Source organism: Suncus etruscus, chromosome 5 (assembly GCF_024139225.1).
Source record: "Suncus etruscus isolate mSunEtr1 chromosome 5, mSunEtr1.pri.cur, whole genome shotgun sequence".
Classification (NCBI taxonomy): Eukaryota; Metazoa; Chordata; class Mammalia; order Eulipotyphla; family Soricidae; genus Suncus; species Suncus etruscus.
Genome location: NC_064852.1, coordinates 84,820,673 through 84,845,348, shown reverse-complemented (window position 1 = coordinate 84,845,348; position 24,676 = coordinate 84,820,673). Strand labels below are relative to the sequence as shown.

At 36.6% G+C, this 24,676-nt stretch overlaps 1 protein-coding gene across 1 annotated transcript in view; it reads left to right on the top strand.

Moving 5' to 3' along the window:
• The window catches only part of UBE2E3 (ubiquitin conjugating enzyme E2 E3), an 81,184-nt gene extending 68,196 nt beyond the window's left edge, over positions 1-12,988 (top strand). Inside the window, exons 4-6 of the mRNA XM_049773509.1 lie at positions 6,700-6,832; positions 10,466-10,613; positions 12,350-12,988. Coding sequence (XP_049629466.1) covers positions 6,700-6,832; positions 10,466-10,613; positions 12,350-12,447 — 379 coding nt within the window. The 3' untranslated portion in view covers positions 12,448-12,988. The remainder of the gene's footprint in view (positions 1-6,699; positions 6,833-10,465; positions 10,614-12,349) is intronic.
• Positions 12,989-24,676: the final 11,688 nt, after the last annotated feature.

Genomic DNA, 24,676 nt, shown 5'->3' with positions numbered 1-24,676 from the left:
GCAAGTGATTCGCACTAAAGAATATTAGATTTTGTCATGATTGTATACATGATAGGATGGCATTTAGGTAGACAAAATGCAAAGCTTGATAGTGGCTACACTTTTATTTCTGATTTATTCTCTCCTTTACATCTGATCTGCAGTGAGCGCAGCCGCACACCCTTGGTTACTGTCTTCTGCACCTGCTTACCATATATACATATTTAGTTGTGGTATTTGTGAAAATTTTAATTTAGATGCTTGCCACCACTTCACATTACTCATACACATGATTGTGTTGTAAAAGAGGTAGCACATTTGGTGATGGATGGGGTAGAAAACAGCAGTACTGGGCTGGAGTGATAGTACAGTTGGTGGGACACTTGTCTTGCAGGCATCCGACTGGAGTGTGATCTCCAGAATCCCATACTGTCTGTCAGGAGTAACCCCTGAGTGCCACTGGGTGTGCTCCCCCCCCCCCCAGCGTACACACATGCACACACACACAAGAAAAATAGCATTGCTGTATTGAAGATAAAATTCATGACCTCACACTTAAACCTTTACCACTTTACTATTGAACTATTCTTTACCACTGAACTATTCTAACACTTCTTAGTAGTTTAAAAGTGAGATTGATAATTGATAAAGAAAACATTGGAAGTTTTTATATGAATAAAAGATTGATGTTTTAACTTAATTTTAGTTCATCTATTTATATATGTAAAACTGATTACCAAAAGTATTCTTTTAATTAATTGTTATTGTATATGATTCAAGTTTATTTATATTTAATTCAATGATATACAGTGCTTTTTCAGTAGTATGTTCAATATATAATTTGTTTTAGCAAAAACTTACAAGTAGACAGTATCTTAAAAAGTGGTAAGATTATCAAGGCTGGGGAGAAAGAGAAACTTTATATGCAACCCTCAGTATACAGAAAGAATAGATGGTTTTTAAAGTCATGCTTTCAGTAATTACCAGGATTTATAAAAGGACCAACGGACTTATACAAGCATTTGGATGGTAAACTGGTATGAAGATTTTTCTACATATATATTGCTTGTGAATGACTGTCAGAATCTAGTTAAGACATCCTATAGTAAAAGAACCCTCTTCTTTGTAGGGCAGCCTTCTGATCTCAGTTTTCTGAGTAATTTCTGAGTAAAGATGGTATTTCTGAAATAAGTTAAATACCAGTGTAGATTTTAAAATGATGTCTCATGTATGTTCTATACACTGTTTTTAGAACTTGAATTTAATGTTTACATTGTTGACCATCCTGTCCTCCATCCTGTAAGTGATTTGATCCCCAGTGAAGTAATGTGAGCTAAATTATTACTAATAACACACCTGCTAGGTTTATCAACAGAATTCTCTTCAGAAATGTACAGTTAAGGAGGGATTACTATATTTCACTCACACACAGCTTAATAATAAAATTATGAGGCATATACACTATTTTTAAATTTTACTAGAATCTATTACTGAATCAGTCACCTTTAAAATGGCATTAAACACCTAATGGATTTGTTTTGATTTTATTTTTTGAGAGCCAAGTGATTAATATATTTGTATGGATTTATGGCTTTTAAAATTTATTTGGAAGACATGTAGAAGAGTCATGGGGGTTTATGCAAATTGATTACTCTTAATAAAAGCTTGTATAAATGGTGTCTCTTCATAATTCAGTTTTTTCATTTAGCATTATTTTTGAGATTTATCTTGTTTCAAAAATGTAATTATTTAAATGTATAATTTATTTTTATGGGTGTTTAAGCTCCTTATTATTTTACAGCTCATCATTTATCATATAAGCTGTTTATCATTTTTTTTTTAACCTTCTGCGGGAAATGTAATGACCTACTGATTAAATTCTATTTAAAGAGAGCCCCAAGAAAATAACTCAACAGGTTGGAATGTATGCTTTGCATACAATAAGCCCATGTTTGATCTCTGGCTTTGTGTGGTCCCTGGAACACTGCTGGGAGTGAGCACAGAACCAGGAGTAGTCCTTGAACACCACTGGGTATGGCCCCAGAACCACTCTATTAGTTGAAATGTAGATGAAAATGAAAGTTACAAAACTAAAATGAAGATTACAGTGAACTTTTTCATTGTCTAAGTCTCTGCATTCTTTGTTAAGGACGATTTGGGGGCCAGAGTAATAGCATAGTGGTAGGGCATTTGCCTTGCACATAGCCTATCTGGGTTCGATCCCCAGCATTTCATAAAATGAGCCTGAAATCTGTTTAACTGGCAAGGAAAAAGACTCAGAAAAATTAAGCAAATTGTCTAAGATCATGATAAATACTATTCTTCTAATCTCCAAGCTATTTCATGAGAAGTCTGACTCCTTGGTGTTACCCTCAAGGTGCTTAGTGGGTAACCTGTTTGAATCCCTAAAAGAATTCTCTATGCATTGACTAGGCTTCTTGGGTTTGTGTTTGATATCTAAATTCAGTACATGCTACAGGTAGTTAACTGAGCGTTGGACAACACCATTTTCTTGGACTTTTTGTTCTCCATTCATAAGGAGTTTATTAGTAACATACTCCCCCAAGAGAGGTCTTAGGAGGTGCCCCTTGACCATCATAAGAGATGTGAATTTGTATAGACTAAAGATTCCACTGAAAAGTTGCTGCTTCGATTGATTTTGATTTTCAGTAGTAACCTATTTAAAAAGTAAATAGCATTATTGAAGTGTTCCTTCTGTAACTAAAATGTACAAACATGACAGCTAATTCAACATTTAACACACTGGACCACCCTTGTATATAGCCTGAAATATTAGAAAACAGATCACTGAGCTGTGGATGAGCTATTCTCTGTTGTCTACACATTGCTGCCTTTTGTGTTTTGTGTTAGAGCCAAAACAACTGGGGACAATACAAACCAATACATAGACTGTATCCAAAATCATTTTGCTGTTATTAGACATTTGGAAAGACATCTAATTCTCGATACCTTGGTTTCCTCACCTAAAAATTAGAATATGTGAGTAGTACCTACTTTCTCTATTTAAAAAATAAGTAACAAATTTTACTTTGACCTATACAGGGCTCATAAAAGTAGAGCAAGCTTATCCAATATGGTGTAATTATTTTTACTAGTATGTAGAATAGTTTGGAAATCTTTTAAGAAAGCAGTAATGGTATGTAAGTTTCAAGCACTATAATTTCATAATAATAATAACCTTGAATCACTGGAAGAAAAATTGACTTAGAAAGGGAAATGCCATTGAATCAGGTTAAACTCTTTTACAAAAAAGTTAAAGCTGGTACTCAATTTTATATGTTTTTAGTTACAATGAAAATTCTCTTAGGGAATACTCCTTATTTTTAGATAATAACAGAATGCTGAGCCATTACTATAATTCATTCCTGTCGCTATGTGTACTAAACACAGAAAGAGGTACTGCTTTTAAAAAATGCCTTCCCATAATAAATAGTAAAATTCTGCTGTATATAGGAATCTGCTTTGATAGTTATCTATGACATAGTAAACACATTTGATTTTACCATTCAGTTTCTATGCCCTTATTTGGACTATTTTCACAGCACTCGTTTGGTTACTGATGGCACTCTTACCTGGTGTTTATGGCTCACAGCTTATTGTTTACAGAATAAATAAGATACAGCTAAATCATCACAACTATGTCTGAATAACCTGTTATAAATAATTTGGTTGATTGGCCTGCATTTACTTTATTTGCTCAGGGACTACTCCTGGTGTGTTACTCAGAAATTGCTTTTGCTGGAGCTCAGTAGATCATTTGGTATCTGAGTTCTAACCTGGACTTCTGCATTCAAAGCATGCTTTGCAGCCTATTTTCTCTACAGTCCCAGTACTACTTTAAATCAATTGTACAGACCATTATTTCTACACTGATGGTCACCTTAAAAAAAAAAAAAGCTTTATATGTACATTTGTTTTAGAAAATCAAGTTAACTTATATAAAAGAAACCGAAGTCTGTCCGGTATATTTGAAGAGTGTTTAAGGGACTACTGTGTATGCCTCCCCCCCCCCCCAAAAAAAAACATGATTTAGGGTTTTTTTTGGACCTCCCCCCCCCCCAAGGGGATTGTGATCATGCTTCTAAATGGCATACAAGGGGTTTGTGAGGGTTGGGCCCAAGAATGAGGTGCTTTGAGGCCATGTTATACAAAAGTCAGCCTGGGCAACTTCCATGATGCTTACGGGCCGTCAAAGCCTATACTGTTGACACTTGGGACCTTAATGGCTGTACCCTAGATGCTGGAGATGGGACCATGTGGTTATATTGATTATGGTCCTCAAACTATGGCCCGCGGGCCACATATTGTATTTGTATCTGTTTTGTTTCTTCATTGCAAAATAAGATATATGAAGTGTGCATAAGAATTTGTTCATAAGTTTTGTTTTTACTATAGTCAGACCCTTCAATGGTCTGAGGGACAGTGAACTGGCCCCCTGTTTAAAAAGTTTGAGGACCGCACTCTAAAGCTGCTTCCAAATAAAGTGATGATGTTGAAAACAATGTGTTCACTGAGCCCTCAGATCTTGGTTTGCAAACATTTCCTTGATAAGGAACGAAGTCTTGGAGAAATCACTGTTTTCATGGGTGGGTACCTGAAACTTAAAATATTAGAGGTTCTTTTTAAAATGATGTATTCTATCAAGTGGTTATAGGGTCATCGTGTTGGAGCTCCTATTATTCAAATTGGTGTGAGGCTTTCATGGGTGGGTACCTGAAACTTAAAATATTGGAGGTTCTTTTTAAAATGATGTGTTTCTGTCAATTGGTTATAGGGTCATCGTGTTGGAGCTTCTATTATTCAAATTGGGGTGAGCCTCAAATAAAAAGCAAAAGTTATTTACCAAAATTTAGGGGAGGCTGCTGGGGACTAGGAATCCAGATTGTGTTACTGTTATACATAGAAGAAATAGTAGAGAAGCAGCGACCAACTGTTAAATGTGTAGGAAATATTTAGTTAGAAAATTCCAGTGGAGAAGAGTGGTTTGGAGAAATAGTACGGCAGGTACTGAGCTTGCCTTGCAAGTGTCCAAGCCTGGTTCAATCTCCCGCATCCCTGAGCACAACCAGATATGGCCCCCAAATCAAAAAAGAATCTTAAAAAAACAAAACAAAACAAAAAACACCTCACTATTTTTTTCCTCTACAGCAGGGATGGCGAACAAGTTCGACACAAAGAGCCAAAAATTTTGGGGGGGGGGGCGGTTTGGGCCACACCCGTTTGACACTCAGGGGTTACTCCTGGCTATGTGCTCAGAAATCGCCCCTGGCTTGGGGGGACCATATGGGATGCTGGGGAATCGAACCGCGGTCCGTCCTACGCTAGCGCTTGCAACCAGGCACCTTGCCTCTAGCGCCACCTTCCCAGCCCCAAGAGCCAAAATTTTAAACTGAGAGTCAGAGAGCCATACCACGCAGTGATCTGCCAAAACAGACAAACACACAAAAGCATATCATTTTAACAATAATATATTAAACACATATTGCATTTTGACATTTTGAGTGAGGGTAAAAATTCTGTTCGCCACCCTTGCTCTACAGCATAAAAAAGTTTAGTTAAACTAAGAATCACAAATAAAATTTAAATCTGAGATCTTCATTAAGACCAGGATATTTGGGGCCAGAGTGATAGTGCAGTGGGTAAGGCATTTGTCTTGTACACGGCCAATCTGGAATTGATCCCTGGCATTCCATGTGATTCCCTGAGCCTACCAGGAGTGATTTCTGTGTACAGAGAATGGAGTAATCTCTGAACGCCTCCTGGTGTGCCCCCCCCCCCCCCAAGACTAGGATATTTGTATGATCTTAAAGCTATTTAGTTGCAGGGTAAAGAGAGTAAACTGTAGGGAATTGGACAACAGCACTTCAAGTAATGAAAAGTAACATCATCACCAACCCTGAGAAAAATACAGCTTCACTTACATCCTACATGTTGCATGCCTATTATTATGGGGAAACATCTGGCAAGTTCAAAATGTTTATTAGGAGTTTAATAGAGAACTAAACAAGTGGCTGACCTTATTTGTTCCCTGTCACCCTATTTGGTCCCCAGGTACCACTAGGTATGGACTCAAAATTTAAAAAAAGCAAAAAGAGAAGAACTATATTTTTCAAAAATGTTAATGGTTGAAAAGCCCTAAAGGCTCCTGGTTAAAGAAAACTGAACACAGATCACAGATAAATCTGAGATGAGGTCAAGTCGTTACAGAAAAATCAAATATGTTAAGTATGTTAATTGAGTGGGTTGGACAATGATACATTATCAATCAAGTTTTGCATTGACTCATCCACTGAAATCTTAGCTATTTTGTGTCTTTTGAACGTTGTATTTGGAAATGTAACCTGTGGCATTTGTGGGAATCTAGTGTTGTCTACTGAAATTGCTCTAGGTGACTCAGAAAAAATTCTGTGTGATGGAGAAGTGTGATAAGAAAATGAGATAAAAAGCCTAACAGAAGTAAATTCTGAGTAATGTTACATATGTGTTCTTTGGTCTTAAGAGTTTTTAAATGTAAGAATTGAGGCTGCAGTATTTTTAATGTACCTTTTACATACATGCAGGCAGACATTGGAACTTTTTTCTTTTATACTTAATTTTAATTCTGTATTGCCGGGTTTTTTAAAGTTTTTTTTATTGATTTAACATGTTTATAACGTACATTACAGATACATGCATTGATTTTTAATTTCTTTTAAATAGTGCTGGACCTAAAGGAGATAACATTTATGAGTGGAGATCAACTATACTTGGTCCACCTGGTTCTGTATATGAAGGTGGTGTGTTTTTTCTGGATATCACATTTTCATCTGATTATCCATTCAAGCCACCAAAGGTAAGAATCTAAGTGCATTTTATTCTCCATTATCATAGAGGTTGAATGTAATTGGTATAAGGACTTTTATATTGCTATTTTTAATGGATTTTTAGGGAAACTCATGAATTCAATCCCCCCCCAATAATTTAAAAGAGGGGTTGCTAATTGTAAAAAAAATTGTTACTTTGCATGTTTTATGAAAGCTGTGTCAGGGTTTTTTGTTAGTTTTTGTGGATGGAATATCCTAATGACTTTTCTAAAGGATGACAAGAAAGAAGGTTTTGGGGGCTGGAGAGACAGTAGTTGGTTAAGGGGCTTCCTTGGAAAGTGTTGGGCTCCTTTTTTATCCAGGTACCCCATATGGTTACCCCAGCCCTGCCTGGAATGGTCCTTCCCCTCAACTTCCTAGCCAAGTGTAAGCCCTGAACACTGCCTGGTGTGAGTCCCAGTCAAACAAACAAAAACAAAATGAAGAAAATCTTTTTACAGCTTTTGGGAGTAAGATGAACAAATCTGAATTTTGTCCAGAACACTTCTGATGCAAAGGAGAAAAAAAAGTAGAAAGCCATAACAAAGAGGACTTAATTACTTAATAAAACTATGCCTCTACTGCCTGTGCTTCTTTATCTCTGAATGTGAATTAGAAAAATAGCAAAAGGCTTGAGTTGTACCCTGCTATTATTTTGCAAAACATAAGCATAACAATTATTTGAATTTTCCCCCTCCTACTGATTCTGACCTTTAAAAATAGCCCCTCTTTTCTTAACATACAACATTTTGTTGCCAGGCTGTTCCAGGGGGATGAAGAGGGAGCTCAAGTGAAATCATGCAGAGTAGAAGTCCATGGTATGAAACAAGGATACCAACAGGTAGAATAGGGCGACTACAGGAAGGAAAGAGTGTCAATAGGGGACCACCTTTGGACAAGATGTCCAAAGAGAAACATTAGTCTGTCTAATCAATTGCTGAGACCACAATTGTTAAGCCTGAGCATAATTAGATTTCAGTGTTAGAGAAAGCATATTCTTCTGATAAAATGTCTTCAGTCGAATTTCTAAGTTCTGTACCATTTAAAGTTTATGAAGTGACTTATGCCTATTCCTGTCTAATGCGGATAAGACAGGGCATAGGGTTGGGTGTGGGTATGGGATAGTTGGTTTTGTAGAGGTAGAATCCCTGTGTATTCACTAAGTTAGCAACAGTTCCACCTAGTGTTATATACCTTGAATTGCAGATCTAAGATATACACCTTAGAGGTGTATTTTCTTTCAATCATAGCTTTGATGTGAATTTTTTGAGAATTATTTTTCTCATCTAATGTCCCCGGGTATGTAAAAGCTGTTTCATTAGATCAGTCAAAGGGATAGATCCTAAACATGGAACCCTTACATTAGTAATACCACTAATTGTTTTCACATTCAAAGGGGACATGCTGTGTTCAATTTGCATTCACTAGTTTTCTGTATTTTTGAAAACAAAACTTAAGCAAAATAGTTTAAGGCTATAATTTTACAATGATCTTTAATACAAAGTGCCTTATTTTACCTATTGGAAGTTGGTTTTGAATAGGCAGCAAAATAACCAACAAAAAAACCTGAAAGGTTTTGTTTGTTTTTAATAAAATTGTTCGAGGTAAAAATTTTAAATAATGAAGAAATCAACTCATACGTATTCGTCTCTAGGGTTTTTTTTCATTTGTTTGGGGACCACATTTGGTGGTTCTCGGGGCTTGCCCCCTGGCTTTTCACTCAGGGATTATGAGAAACATTGGACAGATATAGTTTGACATATTCAGGGTGGGGGTCACACCAGAGGTGCTCAGATTTACTCCTGGCTCTATGTTCAAGAGGGAAACATAAAGGGGGCTGGGGATTTAATTAGCATGGTTTCATCCCCTCCTGGCTACTATGGATTCGATCGTTAGCATGTTTTTACTTTTTTTTTTCTTTTTTGCTAATATATCAGTACTTTAAATTTTATTTTTTGAATCGTTTTTTTTTTTTTTTTGCTCTGCCTGTCTTACTCTCTCCTTCCTTCGTCATGGGTTTGGGGTCTTCTCCCTGCAATACCCAGGTTGATGTGTTCAATGATTAGGACCTAAGGGTGTGTTGCTCAAGGATCCACATTACTGCATCCCATAGGCAAAGTCAGTTTGTGCAGGGAAGAAAACCTAATCCCTGTACTAGCTTCTCAGCTCGATTCATTCTTTTTTTACCAGAGATCTTTTGTATAGTAAAGCATTATTCAGATCTATAGTTGAGTAAGTGAAAAACAAATTTTCTGTTATCTTGGTGTTATCACTTTTATGTCTTTGTAGTACTGATTTTCTTTTTTGAAGTTTAGATAATGCATCGAGCTTCTTGGAGTATAATTAAAATTGGGTTCTTTTCTGTTCTTGCTATTCACTGATAAATTTTATTGTAGAGCAGAGTTATCAACTATAAAAATATTTAAGGTTTGCATTTAACTTATTTTTAATTTTCTGTAACTGCTTTTTAAAAGGTAGGGAGGAAATCTGGTGTTTTTTTTAAGACTACATTTAACCATGTATGGCGTATATTGTCATATATATTGTAAGTAGTATGAGCTACATTTTCTTTGGGGGGTGCACACCTGGCTGTGCTCAGGGGGTTGATCCTAGTTCTGTGCTCAGAAATCACTGCTGGCTATGCTCAGGGTCCATATGGGATATCAGGGATCGAACCTGGGTCAACCATGTGCAAGGCAAACACCCTACCTGCTGTGTTATCGCTCTGGTCCCTCTTTTTGTCGATATTTTAAATCTAGTATGTATTTCTATATTTCTAAATCTAATATTTACTTTTATTTTTAGTCCATTTCAGTCAGATTGCCAAATTTTAACATTTATTATGTATAACAACTGGTATATATGAATTACATATTGGAATGAGATGTTCTACAAGGTAATGGTCTATCTCTTTGCCCATAAAACCAGTGACTTCTTTTTTGTTTTTAATCATGTGTTTTTATTTGGAAGATTCTTTTGAGGGCTTTGAAATAAACTTTCTAGATTCCTCTCAGAAAATTATAGTATGTCTCTGAGAGGTCAGTAACTGCCTCTTTATTTTTCTTTGTAATTATAAATTAGAGCAAACAATCCAATGAGTATTAAGTGATACTTAACCAATGTTTATTCTTGTGACTTACTCTCATTTTTCAAAACATTTTATTCCTAAGTATTCTTTGGTAGCTTAAGAATTGTTTGTTTACAAGATAAGCAAGTTGTGAAAATGGAAAGCTGAACAATGAAAAGTAGTGGTTTGGGCACATGATATGAGCTTAACCACTAATATTATCTCTTGTACTAAAAATAAGAAACTAATATAATTTTGGTTTCATGTTTAAAAAGAATTCTATACCAGTTCCTCTTGCCTCTATCTTTAAAATAATATTTATGTTCTTTCCCCTTATATATACATGATGTAAATGCAGTTGCATATATACACATATATGCATACATGATAAAGAGTAGTAGAATCAAATTAAACCTTTTGTCATTTGAACCAACATAAAACTAGTCTTTCTACTACAAGTTACTACCTTTGATGTATTACTATTCAGTTTTACTGGTAAGAGATTTGGTTGGTAATAAGGCATCATTTTCTTTTATTTTTGATGTGACTGCTGTAGGTTACTTTCCGCACCAGAATCTATCATTGCAATATCAACAGTCAGGGAGTCATCTGTCTGGACATCCTTAAAGACAACTGGAGTCCTGCTTTGACTATTTCAAAGGTTTTGCTCTCGATTTGTTCTCTTTTGACAGACTGCAATCCTGGTAAGCATGTCTTTATTTAATATACACAAAACTTAAAAAAGGCAACAACAAAACCCTTGGCTTCTGGGACCAGAGTGATAGATATCACAGCAAGTAGGGCATTTGCCTTGCATGCAGCCAATCCATGTTCAATCCCTGGCACCCCATATGGACCCCTGAGCCCACCAGGAGTGATTCCTTAATGCAGAGCCAGGAGTAACTCTTGAGCACCACTGGGAGTGGGCCAAAAACAAAACAAAACATACACAAAATTCTTGGCTTCTCTTGGTTAAAATGAATATAGTTTGAAAAATAAATGTTGGTGAAAACCAGTTCTGTTATTAATGAACTTTATAGTTGAAATTATGTGCATGTAGACCACTTCTAAAAGGAGTGGAGGATGGAATGTCTAAAACCCCCTTTTTTTGTTTGTTTCTATCATTTTACCATGTGCTTAAGGCAACAGTTTAGTAATGGAGACCTTAAAAAGAATGAAACCAGTCCCATAGAAGGTCACTTAGTTGGCTATATCAAGAAAAGGAGAAACTACTTGGGTCGATTGAAATATATTGGGGCAGAAGAGATAGTACAATAGAGAAGGCGTTGCCTTGAACACAGCCAACTCAGGCTTCATCCCTGGCATCCATCTGGTCACCAGAGCACTGCCAGGAATAATCCCTGTACATTGCTGGATGTGGCTTAAAAACAAAACAAAACAAAACAAACAACAACAACAACAACAACAAAAAAACGACAGCCCAAAAAGTGCATACATAATCTAAATACTTGTGAATTATTTCACTTTCCTGGTTGGAAATACTGTAAATAGGCAAGTATCTTTGCCAAGGAGAGAAACTACTGAGTAGTTGGGAATTGTGTAAAAAGAAAACTTTCCTTTATACTGGCTATCATTTGATATGCTTCTGTATTATATACCATGTTTATGTATATATTTTATTGTGGGGGAAAGAATTAAAAAATGAGAAAATTAGATCATTTAAGAATGATTCTACAAATGAAGATTACTTCATTGTTGATGACATTGCATTGTAAAATCTACACTTATTTTTAAATTATAAATTTAGTTATTTTTTATATAATTTTTATTGAGACCAACGTGAATTACAGTCTTTCACAGTTATATTTAAGGTACAGTGAATTAGGGCAATTCCCACCACCAGTGTTGACCTTCCTCTGCCTCTATATTTTAGTTATTAGTACTAGAAGACAAAAATAATAAACTAGTGTGCTTGTGCTTGTATTGTTAAATAGAATCTAAAAAGAGAATGTAGTTTTGGAATATTATGGACATTCATCCCTTTTTTGGGGGGGCCACACCCATTTGATGCTCAGGGGTTACTCCTGGCTAAGCGCTCAGAAATTGCCCCTGGCCTGGGGGTACCATATGGGAAGCTGGGGGATCAAACCGCGGTCCTTCCTTGGCTAGCACTTGTAAGGCAGACACCTTACCTCTAGCACCACCTCACTGGCCCCGGCATTCATCCTTTTTAAAAATTAAATTCAACGTGCATTCTTTAGTGAACAAGTTTTTCTGGTTTGGATATTGAAAACTACAGAAGAATATGCTGTTTCAAACTTTTATTTGTAAAATTCCAAAACCAAAAAAGAAAACATTTTTCTATTGAAAGTAATCATATATCAAGGCTTTGCTATATTCAGCATTTCAGTGTAATAGGATATAAAATCCATCTTTAAGCATTGTATAATATTGTTTAATGTTCTTTCCACTTTTACAGCGGATCCTTTGGTTGGAAGCATAGCCACTCAGTATTTGACCAACAGAGCAGAACATGACAGGATAGCCAGACAGTGGACCAAGAGATACGCAACATAATTCACATAATTTGTATGCAGTGTGAAGGAGCAGAAGGCATCTTCTCACTGTGCTGCAGATCTTTATAGCCTTTACAAAACGGACTTCTGTGTATATGTTATACTGATTCTACTCTCTGCGTTTATCCTTTGGAGACTGGGGAGTCCCCCCAAAAGGTAAATGGCTATCAAGAGTAGAACTTTGTAGCTGTAGATTAGTTATGTTTAAAATGCCTACTTGCAAGTCTTGCTTCTTTGGGATATCAAAATGTATTTTGTGATGTACTAAGGATACTGGTCCTGAAGTCTACCAAATATTATAGTGCATTTTAGCCTAATTCATTATCTGTATGAAGTTATAAAAGTAGCCGTAGATGACTAGGAATTATGTCATTTGTATTAAACCCAGATCTATTTCTGAGTATGTGGTTCATGCTGTTGTGAAAACTGTTTTACCTTTTACCTTTGTCAGTTTGTAATGAGAGGATTTCCTTTACCCTTTGTAGCTCAGAGAGCACCTGATGTATCATCTCAAACACAATAAACATGTTCCTGAAGGCATAGTTTCCTGTCGTAATGTTTTAAGTCAATCTTGTTAGAAAGTGTGTCTGAGATGATTGTTGATGAAATAAAATGAATATGAAGATTGACTCTAAGGACTAGTACAAATAAATGAATTCTAAATAGAAACATAAAAACAGAGAAATAGGTTTTTTTCCCTTTACGCCTCAGAGAAATAGTATAATTAGTTTAAAATATGTAAAACTGGATTTTTTAAACCTTTGGTCTCAAAACCACAAAGATTTACTTTGATAAGTAAACTAAAAGTAATATAAAATTCATGCTTGTTGGGAATTGCTTTTTTTTTTTTTAAATCTGTCCTTTGTAAATTGGTTTCTGTCCTGTATTGAACACTATTATCTAATAATTTGGGCCTGAACTATAGGGTAGGGTGTTTGCCTTAAACACAGCTGGCCCGAGTTTGATCCCTGGTATCCCATATGGTTCCCATATGGTTTATATATATATAAAATAACTTATCCGGTAGCTGGTGTGTCCTTGGTACACTTTTACTTCTAATTCTGGTCTTGGATTTTTATGGTATGTGATTCTTATTATGATATTTAGTAGTTAGATATAGCCAGAGGCAGAATTGAACATAGAAATTCTTGTCTGCCCTGAAGGTACACTGTTACTTGTACTTGGTGTGCAGATGTGTTATTTCAGAATTGAAAAAGCAACCAGATTTTAAATGTTTAGTTCATTAAACTCTCAATAGTTCTTAATAGGCTTTTTCTAAGCTTTAGAATTACTTTGCAATATTCAGATTTGGTAAATAGTATAAATATGTGCCTCTTCCCTCTATGCTCTCCACTTTTTCTCCATGCCCTGCCCCAGACTTTCTTGTTGAGATTATGACTTGGTCATGTAATCAACATTGTGGAGCATGGGATGGCTATTTTATCTAGATCTGTACATGGAAATGGAATATCATCTTAAAATTTACACAGTGGAATTATTAGCATAAAAGAATAGCTTTTTGGAGCAGGTGCCACAATACAGCCAGTAGAGCATTTGTCTTGCACATGGCCAATCCGGATTCAGTCCCCAGCATCCCATATGGTCGGTCCCTCGAGCACCGCCAGGAGTGATTCCTGAGAGCAGAGCAATGGAGCATGGCCCAAAAACAAAATTAAAAACAAACAAAAGGCTTTGAGATAACATAATATAGCTTGTATGGTTAGATCTTCTGTCATGAAGAAAAAATACTGAATTCCTACTATTTGACAACTAGGTCTTAAAAATCAGACTAGGGACCTGAACTTATAGCACAGCCACTAGGGTTTTTTGCCTTTCACACAACAGGCCCAGGTTCAGTCCTTAGCATCCTATATGGTCCCCAGAACCTAACAATAATTTCTGATCACAGAGCCAGTAATAACCCCTGAGCACTGTCAGTTGTGCCCCCCCCCCAAAGAGTGTAAAACTGGTTTTTACGTAAATCAAGTGTAAAACTTCACCTCTAGATCTATTTTCTACTCCCCATCACCAGCTTCCCATATTAAAAAACACCAAGCAAAAGGCTAGTATTTTGAAGAATCCAGATTCAGATTGTTACAAATTTGAGCCTTATCTATTTTAGCAGTACTTAATCCTTAAAGGAGTTCTCTTAAAGGACTTTCATGTATAATCTATGAATACTTTAGTGTAGGTGAGTTGTAAGAAGTAGTCTTTTTCCACTTCCAACATTGTCGTCCTCATTATAGTAGTGAAACTTCTTTCTTGGTGCTAGAAAAGCTTTTACCACACCGAATAGCAAGATGTTAGAAGGTGCTACATCCCTTCTACAAACTTCTACAAACTTGAATAACACCCATTAATGGCTTTGAATTTAAGATTATTCATATAGCGAACAAGTTGAATTTTCGTATCGTTAAGCTCAAGAAACTCAAATATTTTGTGCTTATTTTGCTTTCCCTTTCAGGGAACAGTCTACATTTTCAAATGGACTGAAAAATAACAATTATTATTTTGTTTTCTACTATTAGGTTCTCTTTACATTTGGTTTTACCAAATACCTTACTATCTATTTCTGATTTTCTTAGGTAATTGATCTCTGAAAACTATAAATAGGGTTTAATTGTTCCATGAAAGTGCTGTAGATGTAAATTACAATATTTTAGAACCCTGATCTGTTTATTACAAGCAAAGTTCTAAGGTAACTTCTTTAAATTTTCTCAAGTATTGGTCACCCATACAGAATTCGTAAGTTCTGATCAAGTTTAGAGTATCCCAGTTATGATCCTATGTCCTCAGAGGATCCGTGTGGTGCTCTAGTACATGGTCTGGACGCTGTTTAGTCACTGATGTGCCTTTCCTGATTTAACGTCCCCTATTAAAAGATCCTAGGAGAGGAGAGATTCTGATCATTCCTGGTTGATATGGAGAAATGATGCACAGAGAAGCTATCCTGCCCCAGAATATATAGCCTATTCATAGTGGTTATATAGTACCAGTCTTTTTTTTAAATCATGAAGTTGTTTTTATTTTTACCCTGCCCAGTTAACATTGACTATATGTGTGTGTGTATTTACATATATGTGTATATATAGGAGTGGATATGATAGATTGATAACTTTTGAAGACTGTAAGCTATAGGACACATTTAAATTTTGATGAATTCTTTAGTATCTCAAATGCTACCTTGCAAAATACAAGGAAGGCTTATTTCCAATGGATGGTGAGGTATGATTTTTTATTTATTTATTTATTTTGGTTTTGGGGCCACACCCGGTGATGCTCAGGGGTTACTCCTGGCTATGTGCTCAGAAATCGCCCTGGGTTGGGGGACCATATGGGATGCCGGGGGATTGAACTGTGGTCCGTCCTGGGCTAGCTCTTGCACAGCATATGCCCAACAAGATGCAACACAGCTCTGGCCCCTATTTTAAACAGTTAACATATGGGGCTGGAGCAATAACACAGCAGTAGGGTGTTTTTGCCTTGCTTGCGGCTGACCTGGGATGGTGCAATATTTGGTATCCCATATGGTCCCCTGAGCCTGCCAGGAGAAATTCCTGAGCATAAAGCCAATAGTAACCCCTGAGTGTCACCAGGTGTGTCCCCCCCAAAACAACAAAAAAAAAAACCCCATTTAAGTGGCAATAACTACTGTCTGATGACACATTTCTGTAGGAAGCAACAGTCAATATATGGGCAGTTGAAAAACTCTGATCTTAAACAGGGAAATATTAAATAATCAGGAATAAAATTCTAACAGTTTGAATTGACTCATATGCTAATTAAGTAAATAAAAAGGGGAAATATTTAGTTAGAATCAGCTGTGCACTAATTTGCCAATACATTCCTAGAACAATACGAAGATGTTTATAGCATCAAATTTAAGTGATTTTTCAGTTGTTTGAGCTAGATATTAACTTACATTGTGGTGATAGTGCTGCACAATAACAAATTTAATAAACATTGTGAACTATGCAGAAAATTTGGGCATAATATGAGACTTCAATGGTTTTTATGAAACCATTCAAAAATTTTGTTGAGGCTAAGATAATTCAACAGCAGTTTTATTTTAATACTTTAGAAATAGAAGATATAAATATATTTCACTGGTTAGTAACATTTTTTCAATTTATAATTACACTTAAAATTTTTTTATTATATAAAATCTTTAAGCATGAGTGTAGCTGGGTTTTAGTTATAAACAGAATAACCCCCTTCACCAGTGCAACACTCATACCACCAATGCCCGCCCCCCTTTTGGGCCACATCCAGCAGTGCTCAGGGTTACTCTCCTGGCTCTACGCTTTCTGGCAGGCTCGGGGAACGATACAGAATTCTGAGAATTGAACCTGGCTCTGCCAAATGCAAGGCAAACACTACCACTTGTGCTATTGCTCCTGCCTCCAAACACATATTTGAAGCAAACTTTTGCTACCGTTTGGTTATATTGTGTGTAATCTTCAGTGATATAAATGTTTGCCTCTAATCTGTAAAAGAGTTGTTTTTATACAGTGGACGTAATATTTTTATATTAATATCTTTATTTAAACACCTTGATTCAAATATGATTGTAGTTGGGTTTTAATCATGTAAAGAACACACCCCTTCACCAGTGCAACATTCCCATCAGCAGTGTCCCAAATACACTCCTCCGCACCCCACTTGTACTCTAGACAGGCTTTCTACTTCCCTCATTCATTCACTTTGTTATGATAATTCTCAATATAGTTATTTTTCTAACTGCACTCATAACTCTGTGGTGAGTTTCATGTGAGCTGGACCTTCCAGCCCTCCTCTTTTTTGTGTCTGAGAATTATTGCAAAAATGTCTTTCATTTTTCTTAAAACCCATAGATGAGTGAGACTATTCTGTGTCTATCTCTCTCCTTCTGGCTTATTTCACTCAGCATAATAGATTCCATGTACATCCATATATAGGAAAATTTCATGACATCATCTCTCCTGATGGCTGCTTAATACTCCATTGTGTATATGTACCACAGTTTCTTTAGCCATTCATCTGTTGAAGGGCATCTTGGTGTTTCCAGAGTCTGGCTATTGTAAATAGCGCTGCAGTGAATATAGGTGTGAGGAAGGGATTTTTGTATTGTATTTTTGTGTTCGTAGGGTATATCTCTAGGAGAGGTATGTATAGCTGGATCGTATGGGAGCTCAATTTCCAGTTTTTGGAGGAATCTCCATATCGCTTTCCATAAAGGTTGAACTAGATGGCATTCCTTTCTCTCCGCATCCCTGCCAGCACTGCTTGTTCTCATTCTTTGTGATGTGCACCAATCTCTGTGGCGTGAGGTGATACCTTACAGCTGTTTTGATTTGCATCTCCCTGATGATTAGTGATGTGGAGCATTTTTTCATATGCCTTTTGGCCATTTGTATTTCTTCTTTGACAAATTGTTCATTTATTCTCCCCATTTTTTGATGGGATTAGATGTTTAATTTCTTGTAAAGTTCCATCAGTGCCTTATATATTTTGGATATTAGCCCCTTATCTGATGGGTATTGGGTGAATAGTTTCTCCCACTCAGTGGGTGGCTTTTATATCCTGGGCACTATTTCCTTTGAGGTGCAGAAGCTTCTCAGCTTAATGTATTCCCATCTGTTGATCTCTGCTTCCACTTGTTTGGAGAGTTCAGTTTCCTCCTTGAAGATGCCTTTAGTCTCAATGTCATGGAGTGTTTTACCTATGTGTTGTTTTATATACCTTATGGTTTCACATCTGATATCAAGGTTTTTAATCCATTTGGATTTTACCTTCGTACATGATGTTAGCTGGGGGTCTGAGTTCACTTTTTTGCAAGTGGCTAACCAGTTGTACCAACACCACTTGTTGAAGAGGCTTTCCTTGCTCCATTTAGGATTTCTTGCTCCTTTATCAAAAATTAGGTGATTGTATGCCCAGGGAACATTCTCTTAGTACTCAAGCCTATTCCACTGATCTGAGGGCCTGTCTTTATTCCAATACCATCCTGTTTTGATAACTATTGCTTTGTAAGATAGCTTAAAGTTGGGGAAAGTAATGCTTCCCATATTCCTTTTCCCAAGGATTGCTTTAGCTATTTGAGGGTGTTTATTGTTCCAAATGAATTTCATAAGTGTTCGATCCACTTTTTTGAAGAATGTCATGGGTACCTTTAGAGGGATCACATTAAATCTGTACAGTACTTTGGGGAGTATTGCCATTTTAATGATGTTAATCCTGCCAATCTATGAGCAGGATATGTGTTTCCATTTCTGTGTGTCCTCTCTTATTTCTTGGAGCAAAGTTTTATAGTTTTCGTTGTAGAGGTCCTGTACATCTTTAGTCAAGTTGACTCCAAGATATTTGAGTTTGTGTGACACTAATGTGAATGGAGCTGTTTTGTCTTTTTTTTTTTTTTTTTTTTGGTTTTTGGGCCACACCAGGTGTCGCTCAGGGGTTATTCCTGGCTATGCGCTCAGAAGTCGCTCCTGGCTTGGGGGACCATATGGGAAACCGGGGGATCGAACCGCAGTGCATCTAAGGCTAGCACAGGCAAGGCAGGCACCTTACCTCTAGCGCCACCGCCTGGCCCCGGAGTTGTTTTCTTAATGTCCATTTCTTTCCTATCATTATTGATATATAAAAAGGCCATTGACTTTTTTGTGTGTTAATTTTGTAGCCTGCCACATTGCTATGTGAATCTATTGTTTCTAGAAGCTTTTTGGTAGAGTCTTTAGGGTCTTCTAAGTGTAGTATCATGTCATCTGCAAACGGTGAGAGCTTGACTTCTTCCTTTCCTATCTGGATTCCCTTGATATCTTTTTCTTGCCTAATCACTATAGCAATTACTTCCAGTAATGGTGAGAGAGGACAGCCTTGAATGTCATCTTCTGTATTAGTTTGATGTGTCTGTTGGTCTGTCTTGTCTTAAAGTGGACCTTTCAGTTTTTCCTTTAAGGTTGGTTTTGCATCTGTAAAGTTTCTGAGCTGTTGCTTACCTATGAAACTATGTATCTTTCCTTCAAACATGAATGTGAGTTAGGCTGAGTGCAGTATTCTAGGTCAGTGGTTGGCAAGCCATGACTTGTGGCAAGCCACATGCAGCTCTTTACACTTTTTAATGCCCTCTTCTGTGTGCCAGGCAGCTGCCCCAGGAATCAGGACTCTGCTCCTAGCCTCTGTCAGAGCTAAGGAGCAGAGTTCTGACTCTTGGAGCAGCTGCTGGGCACACAAAAGAGCCACATTAAAAAGTGTAAAGAGCCTCATGTGGTGAGCCAAGGCTTGCAGACCACTGTTCTAGGTGAAGCATCCATTTCATTCAGTCTTGTCACTATATCCCACCACTGCCTTCTGACCTTGAGAGTTTCTTGTGACGTGTCTGCTGTAAATCTTAAGGATGCTCCTTTGAATGTAATTTTCCTTTTTTATCTTGCTGCTTTCAGTATTCTCTCTATCTGTGGCATTCATCATTGTAACAAGGATGTGTCTTGGGATGTTTTTCTTTGGGTCTCTTTGAGCTGGTATTCTTCGGGCACGCAGGATTTGATTGCATGCAGTCTTTAGTTCTGGGAGTTTCTCTGTGATGATGTCTTTGACTGTTGAGTCTTCCTGGGAATCTCCTTCCTGGGCCTCTGGGACTCTTATGATTCTTACATTGTTTCTGTTGAGTTTATCAAAGACTTCTATTTTCATCTGTTCATATTCCTTGATGACTTTTTCTATTGTCTGATTGTTTGCCTTACGGTTTTTTCCCAATGTCTTCTGCTGTATGGAGTTGTTCTGCATTTCATCTTCCAGTTCACTGATTTTGTCCTCAGCTACTGTTTGGGAGCTCCTATTTGAGAGGCTTTCCATTGAGCTTTTCAGTTGAGCTACCGTGTTTCTCAGATCTGTTATTTCAGTATGGAGTTTTTTGATTTCTGTCTGTGTTCTGTTTAGCTAGAGCTATATTTTCTTTGATTTCCATGAGGATCCTCCATATTTCTATTCTAAATTTATCTGAGAGATAAATCATATGGTTTGTATTTTTCGGGTAATCACAGCTATCATTTTCATTCTTTGTGCATGGTGTTTGCCTACAAGGTTTCCCTATTGTCACTCTTGTAGTGTGATTTTTTTTTTCTGCGTGTTATGGTAGAATTCATTATGTAGAAAGAGTGCATGGCTGCAAAGTGGAATGGCCGTGCTCTTCTGGAGCCTCTAGGAGACAGTTTTTGCTGGACCTTTCTTGACCCTCTCAGGAGTGCTTTAGGGAAAAAAAGAGAAGAGAAACACAAACTGACAGGTCCCCTCAGTCTCTCCCAGTCTGCAATTGGACTTAGTTCTTCAAAAAATTATATTTGAATGTTTTATAGGAATAGTTTTAGACTTTGTTCAATTTATGATGAGTTTGTTCAACAATGTACCTTGTTAATTAGAAAAAGAGTTCCTCTTCTATTGTTCCTCTTCTGAGCCTCATTTTCCCATTTTTCCTCTGTTAAACTCAAATTCTGGAAGAATAGATTTCAACATTTTATCTTGTTTTAGTGTGCCACCTACCTCTCTGTTACTCATTTGGTAGCTCATAAACTAAAAAAGCCAAGGTGATGATTAAGTTCCAGTTATCTATAAGTAATACCAAACATTAAGAACTGGTAACAGAGTAAAAGATACTGGATTACCCCTTCTGAGTCATAAGGCTGTGTAAACATCGTTTAATAATATTAAGTGTGAGAAAGTGTTTTGAATATAATTAGGCCATATGCTGTTTTGCACAAGCCTGGATATGTTCAGATATAAACAGAACTGTGGAATGGCAAAAAAGAGTTGTTCACAACTTTAGGTATTACTAATGAAGTAGAATTAGAGTAACAAAATCTTTTTTTTTTTTTTTGGTTGTTTGATTTTGTTTTGGGCCAAAGCCAGCGGTGCTCAAGGGGCTATGCCTAGCTCTGCACTCAGGATTCACTCCTGGAAGGCTCAGGGGAGGACTACATGGGATGCTGAGGATCGAACCTGGGTTGGCCACCTTCAAGGCAAGTGCCTACCCGTGGTGCTATTGCACTGGCTCCTTAAAATCATTTTAAATCCTCTATCTATAGGTTAAATTGTTAAAAGTATGAGATTCATTTAAGTCTGTCCAACGGACTATTAAATTACTATTTCTCCAAGTCATCTAGTTCCACAAATTTATCTCGTCTTTTCCTTTGGTGAAGCTTTTCCATTTTACTTCTTTATTACACTTTTATGTCTTTGAGTTTTCTCTGAGTAATCTGCACAAACATTAGAAGTAAAAGGAATTTGAGCATAAATGTTATTTTCATGTGCCCTTTATAGGTCCTTCCCTCCTTTCCTTCCTTTCTTGGAGGCTTGTTAAGCTTTATAACCTTTTAACTGATGTCTTTTGCAAATTTACTTTACAGATTTTAAGTGCTTTAATTAGAACATTATTTCAAGCACTGTGCATAAAGAGATGAATACATTGTCACATTCTTAAATATTTATTTTTCTGTCCAGATAGATTTTCCCCCCATTAGCAAAAGAGAGCATATCATTACTAATGTATATTTATTTCCTTTGAGAAATTGAACAGATGTCCCTGCTGATTTGGTGTTGATAATAGTATTAAAATACAGTGAGGTTTATCTATTCTATAGCATATAAAGCGAATTTTATGTTATTTGAATTTTTTAAAATAACTATATTTCTCAAACTAATCTTACTATTCAATACCTGTAATTTACATTTGGGCATTTTGTAATACTCTGTTTAACTCCTTGTGCATACTTTTAGATACTTTTTGGGAATAATATCTATACTTGTTACTCTGATCCAGTATTTGACAATATGCATGTTTGCTGATTGAACAAATACCTATTAGTTTATCCAGAAATCATGAGTCTTAATAGTCTTAATTTTCCATCTTTATGATTTAGTACTTTATACCTGGTAGGTGCTGTGTCGTTTTTACCTGTTAACTTGAAGTATGTATTGCAAGGCAGCAATGGGCTTTTGTAAAATCTACTAACTACTTGTTAAAACTGAGAATTAGTTGTGAAAGTTCCTACCTACACGAACGCTTTCTAATTTGCTGAATTTGTAGTTTCCAGTTACTATTCAGTTGTGGTTACTTTTCCCCCATTTTCTTTACTCTTAAACACACACACACACACACACACACACACACACACACACACACAAACACACTCACACCTACCTGACTAAACTAATATTGCTATGTGGTGTGTAAGAAAACTGGAGAATAAATCCTAAGAATAATTTAAAGAAATCTTTTTATTGTATGTATACGGAGAAACCTATTGTGGTAATCATAAGATTTGTAAGTCAAACTGTCATACTGTATGCCTTGAACTTAACACAGTGATGCACGTCAATTATTATACAATAAAAGTGAAAAATAAATGAAAAGGACAAATAGATTGTAGATAATAATTTTTAAAATATTACTCAAAAAATGTGATGGTGGGATTGGAGAGATAGATAAGGACACTTGCCTTGTATACATTCCACATGGCTCAATCCGTAGCATCCCGTATAATCTCCCAGAATAATTCTTGAATGCAGAGCCAGGTGTGGCCCCAAAACAAATGTGATGGTCTTTAGAAATTTCAATAAATGGGGGCCAGAGCAGTGGCCCAAGCAGTAAGGCATCTGCCTTGCTGGCACTAACCTAGGATGGACTGCGGTTCGATCCACCAGCGTCCCATATGATCCCTGAAGCCAGGAGCGGTTTCTGAATGCATAGCCAGGAGTAACCCCTGAGTGTCACTGGGTGTGGCCGAAAAACAAAACATTTTGATAAATGAATTGGTACAGTATATAGTAAATGTGTCGCTTTCATGATAGGTATGATTGACAGGGGACTGACAAAAAAGGTCCATAATTCTAGAAATGTAATTTTAGTAGCTTCTCTCTACTCCCTGGAACCTGAATATCTGAGTGAGCCGAACTTGCCCAAGTATTTTTACTGCTTATTGCTCCCAGGTCCACCTCAGACTGAGGGTTTGCGAAAGAGAAAATCTGTACAGAAATATCTGAGATGCTGGAGTCATGAGAAATACTATTCTTGGACCAGGTATACAAGGAATGTTCAAAATACCCAAGTGATTGAGACTGGAGTATTTATGACAAGGCTTTTCTTGAACATTTCATATTTACATCTTCAACGCAAAGAAAAATAATTATTTATGAGGGAAAAGAGGAAATAAGAGAATAGGCTCTATGTAAATATATCGTTGAAGTCCCTTACCTGATATCTCACTTGGCCTTCTGCTACCCTCCTTGACCACTTATTTCTCAAATGGTAAAGGTCATGTGAGACTTTCCTTAATATTTTAAAATGATTTTTCCATTTTGTTGACATCCCTTAGAAATCACGCCTTTCATTCATTTCACACTGTGAGTAAGTTACTAGTTGTGAACTCACAGATACTGTTGTACATACTGAACAGTGAATTAGGTCATGAAAATTCATATCAGTATTGCACTGGTTTTCTAGAGAAGGAGAGAAAAGGGAAAAATCATAAGCTAAAATTGTAGACAGGGCTGGAGATATAGCACAACAGTAGGACGTTTGCCTTGCACACGGCAAAAAAATTTAGACAGAGAAAACACATACTAAAAAAGCTGCAACTATGAGAGATAATTTTGCATGTGGAATAGTCAAGGCAGGAGCAACAGTCAAGGAAAAGGTCTAGTAAGTATGTGCAAGAAACATGGAACAAACAAGGGCCCAGGAAAGTTAGATCATAGTGAACAAGTAGAAGACCAAGAATGAGATCGTTATATAGATCAAATAGGCTGTTGTAAGGGGTTTGGATGATACCTTAAATAAGACTGATGCTGCTGGGAGATTTTTTTTTGTCCAAAGAGCAGTAGCCTCTGACTTAAGTTTGTTTAATTTTTTTTTGCTGGGGAAAGTATTTTTAAGTAAGTTAGGGAACATAGGGAGTAGATCAGGAAACAAAGTAATAGGTAAGAAATATCGGTGACTGAAACCTGCATGGAATTCGAAGTTTTCAGTTAAAAGGACTTGCTGATGGATATATGAAATTAAAATTAAAAAATTTCGACACTTGAGCAAACTAGAAAACTAGAGTTGTAACCAACATGAAAAACTTAGTGGTGGAACATTTGGAGAAAGATGAAATACAAACTTAGTTTTTTGTCATTTACGTTTGTTCTCTCTTAAATAACCAGTGCTGTGTATACAAATCTTAAATTTAGGAGTTGTTTCTGGGCCAGCCAACTGC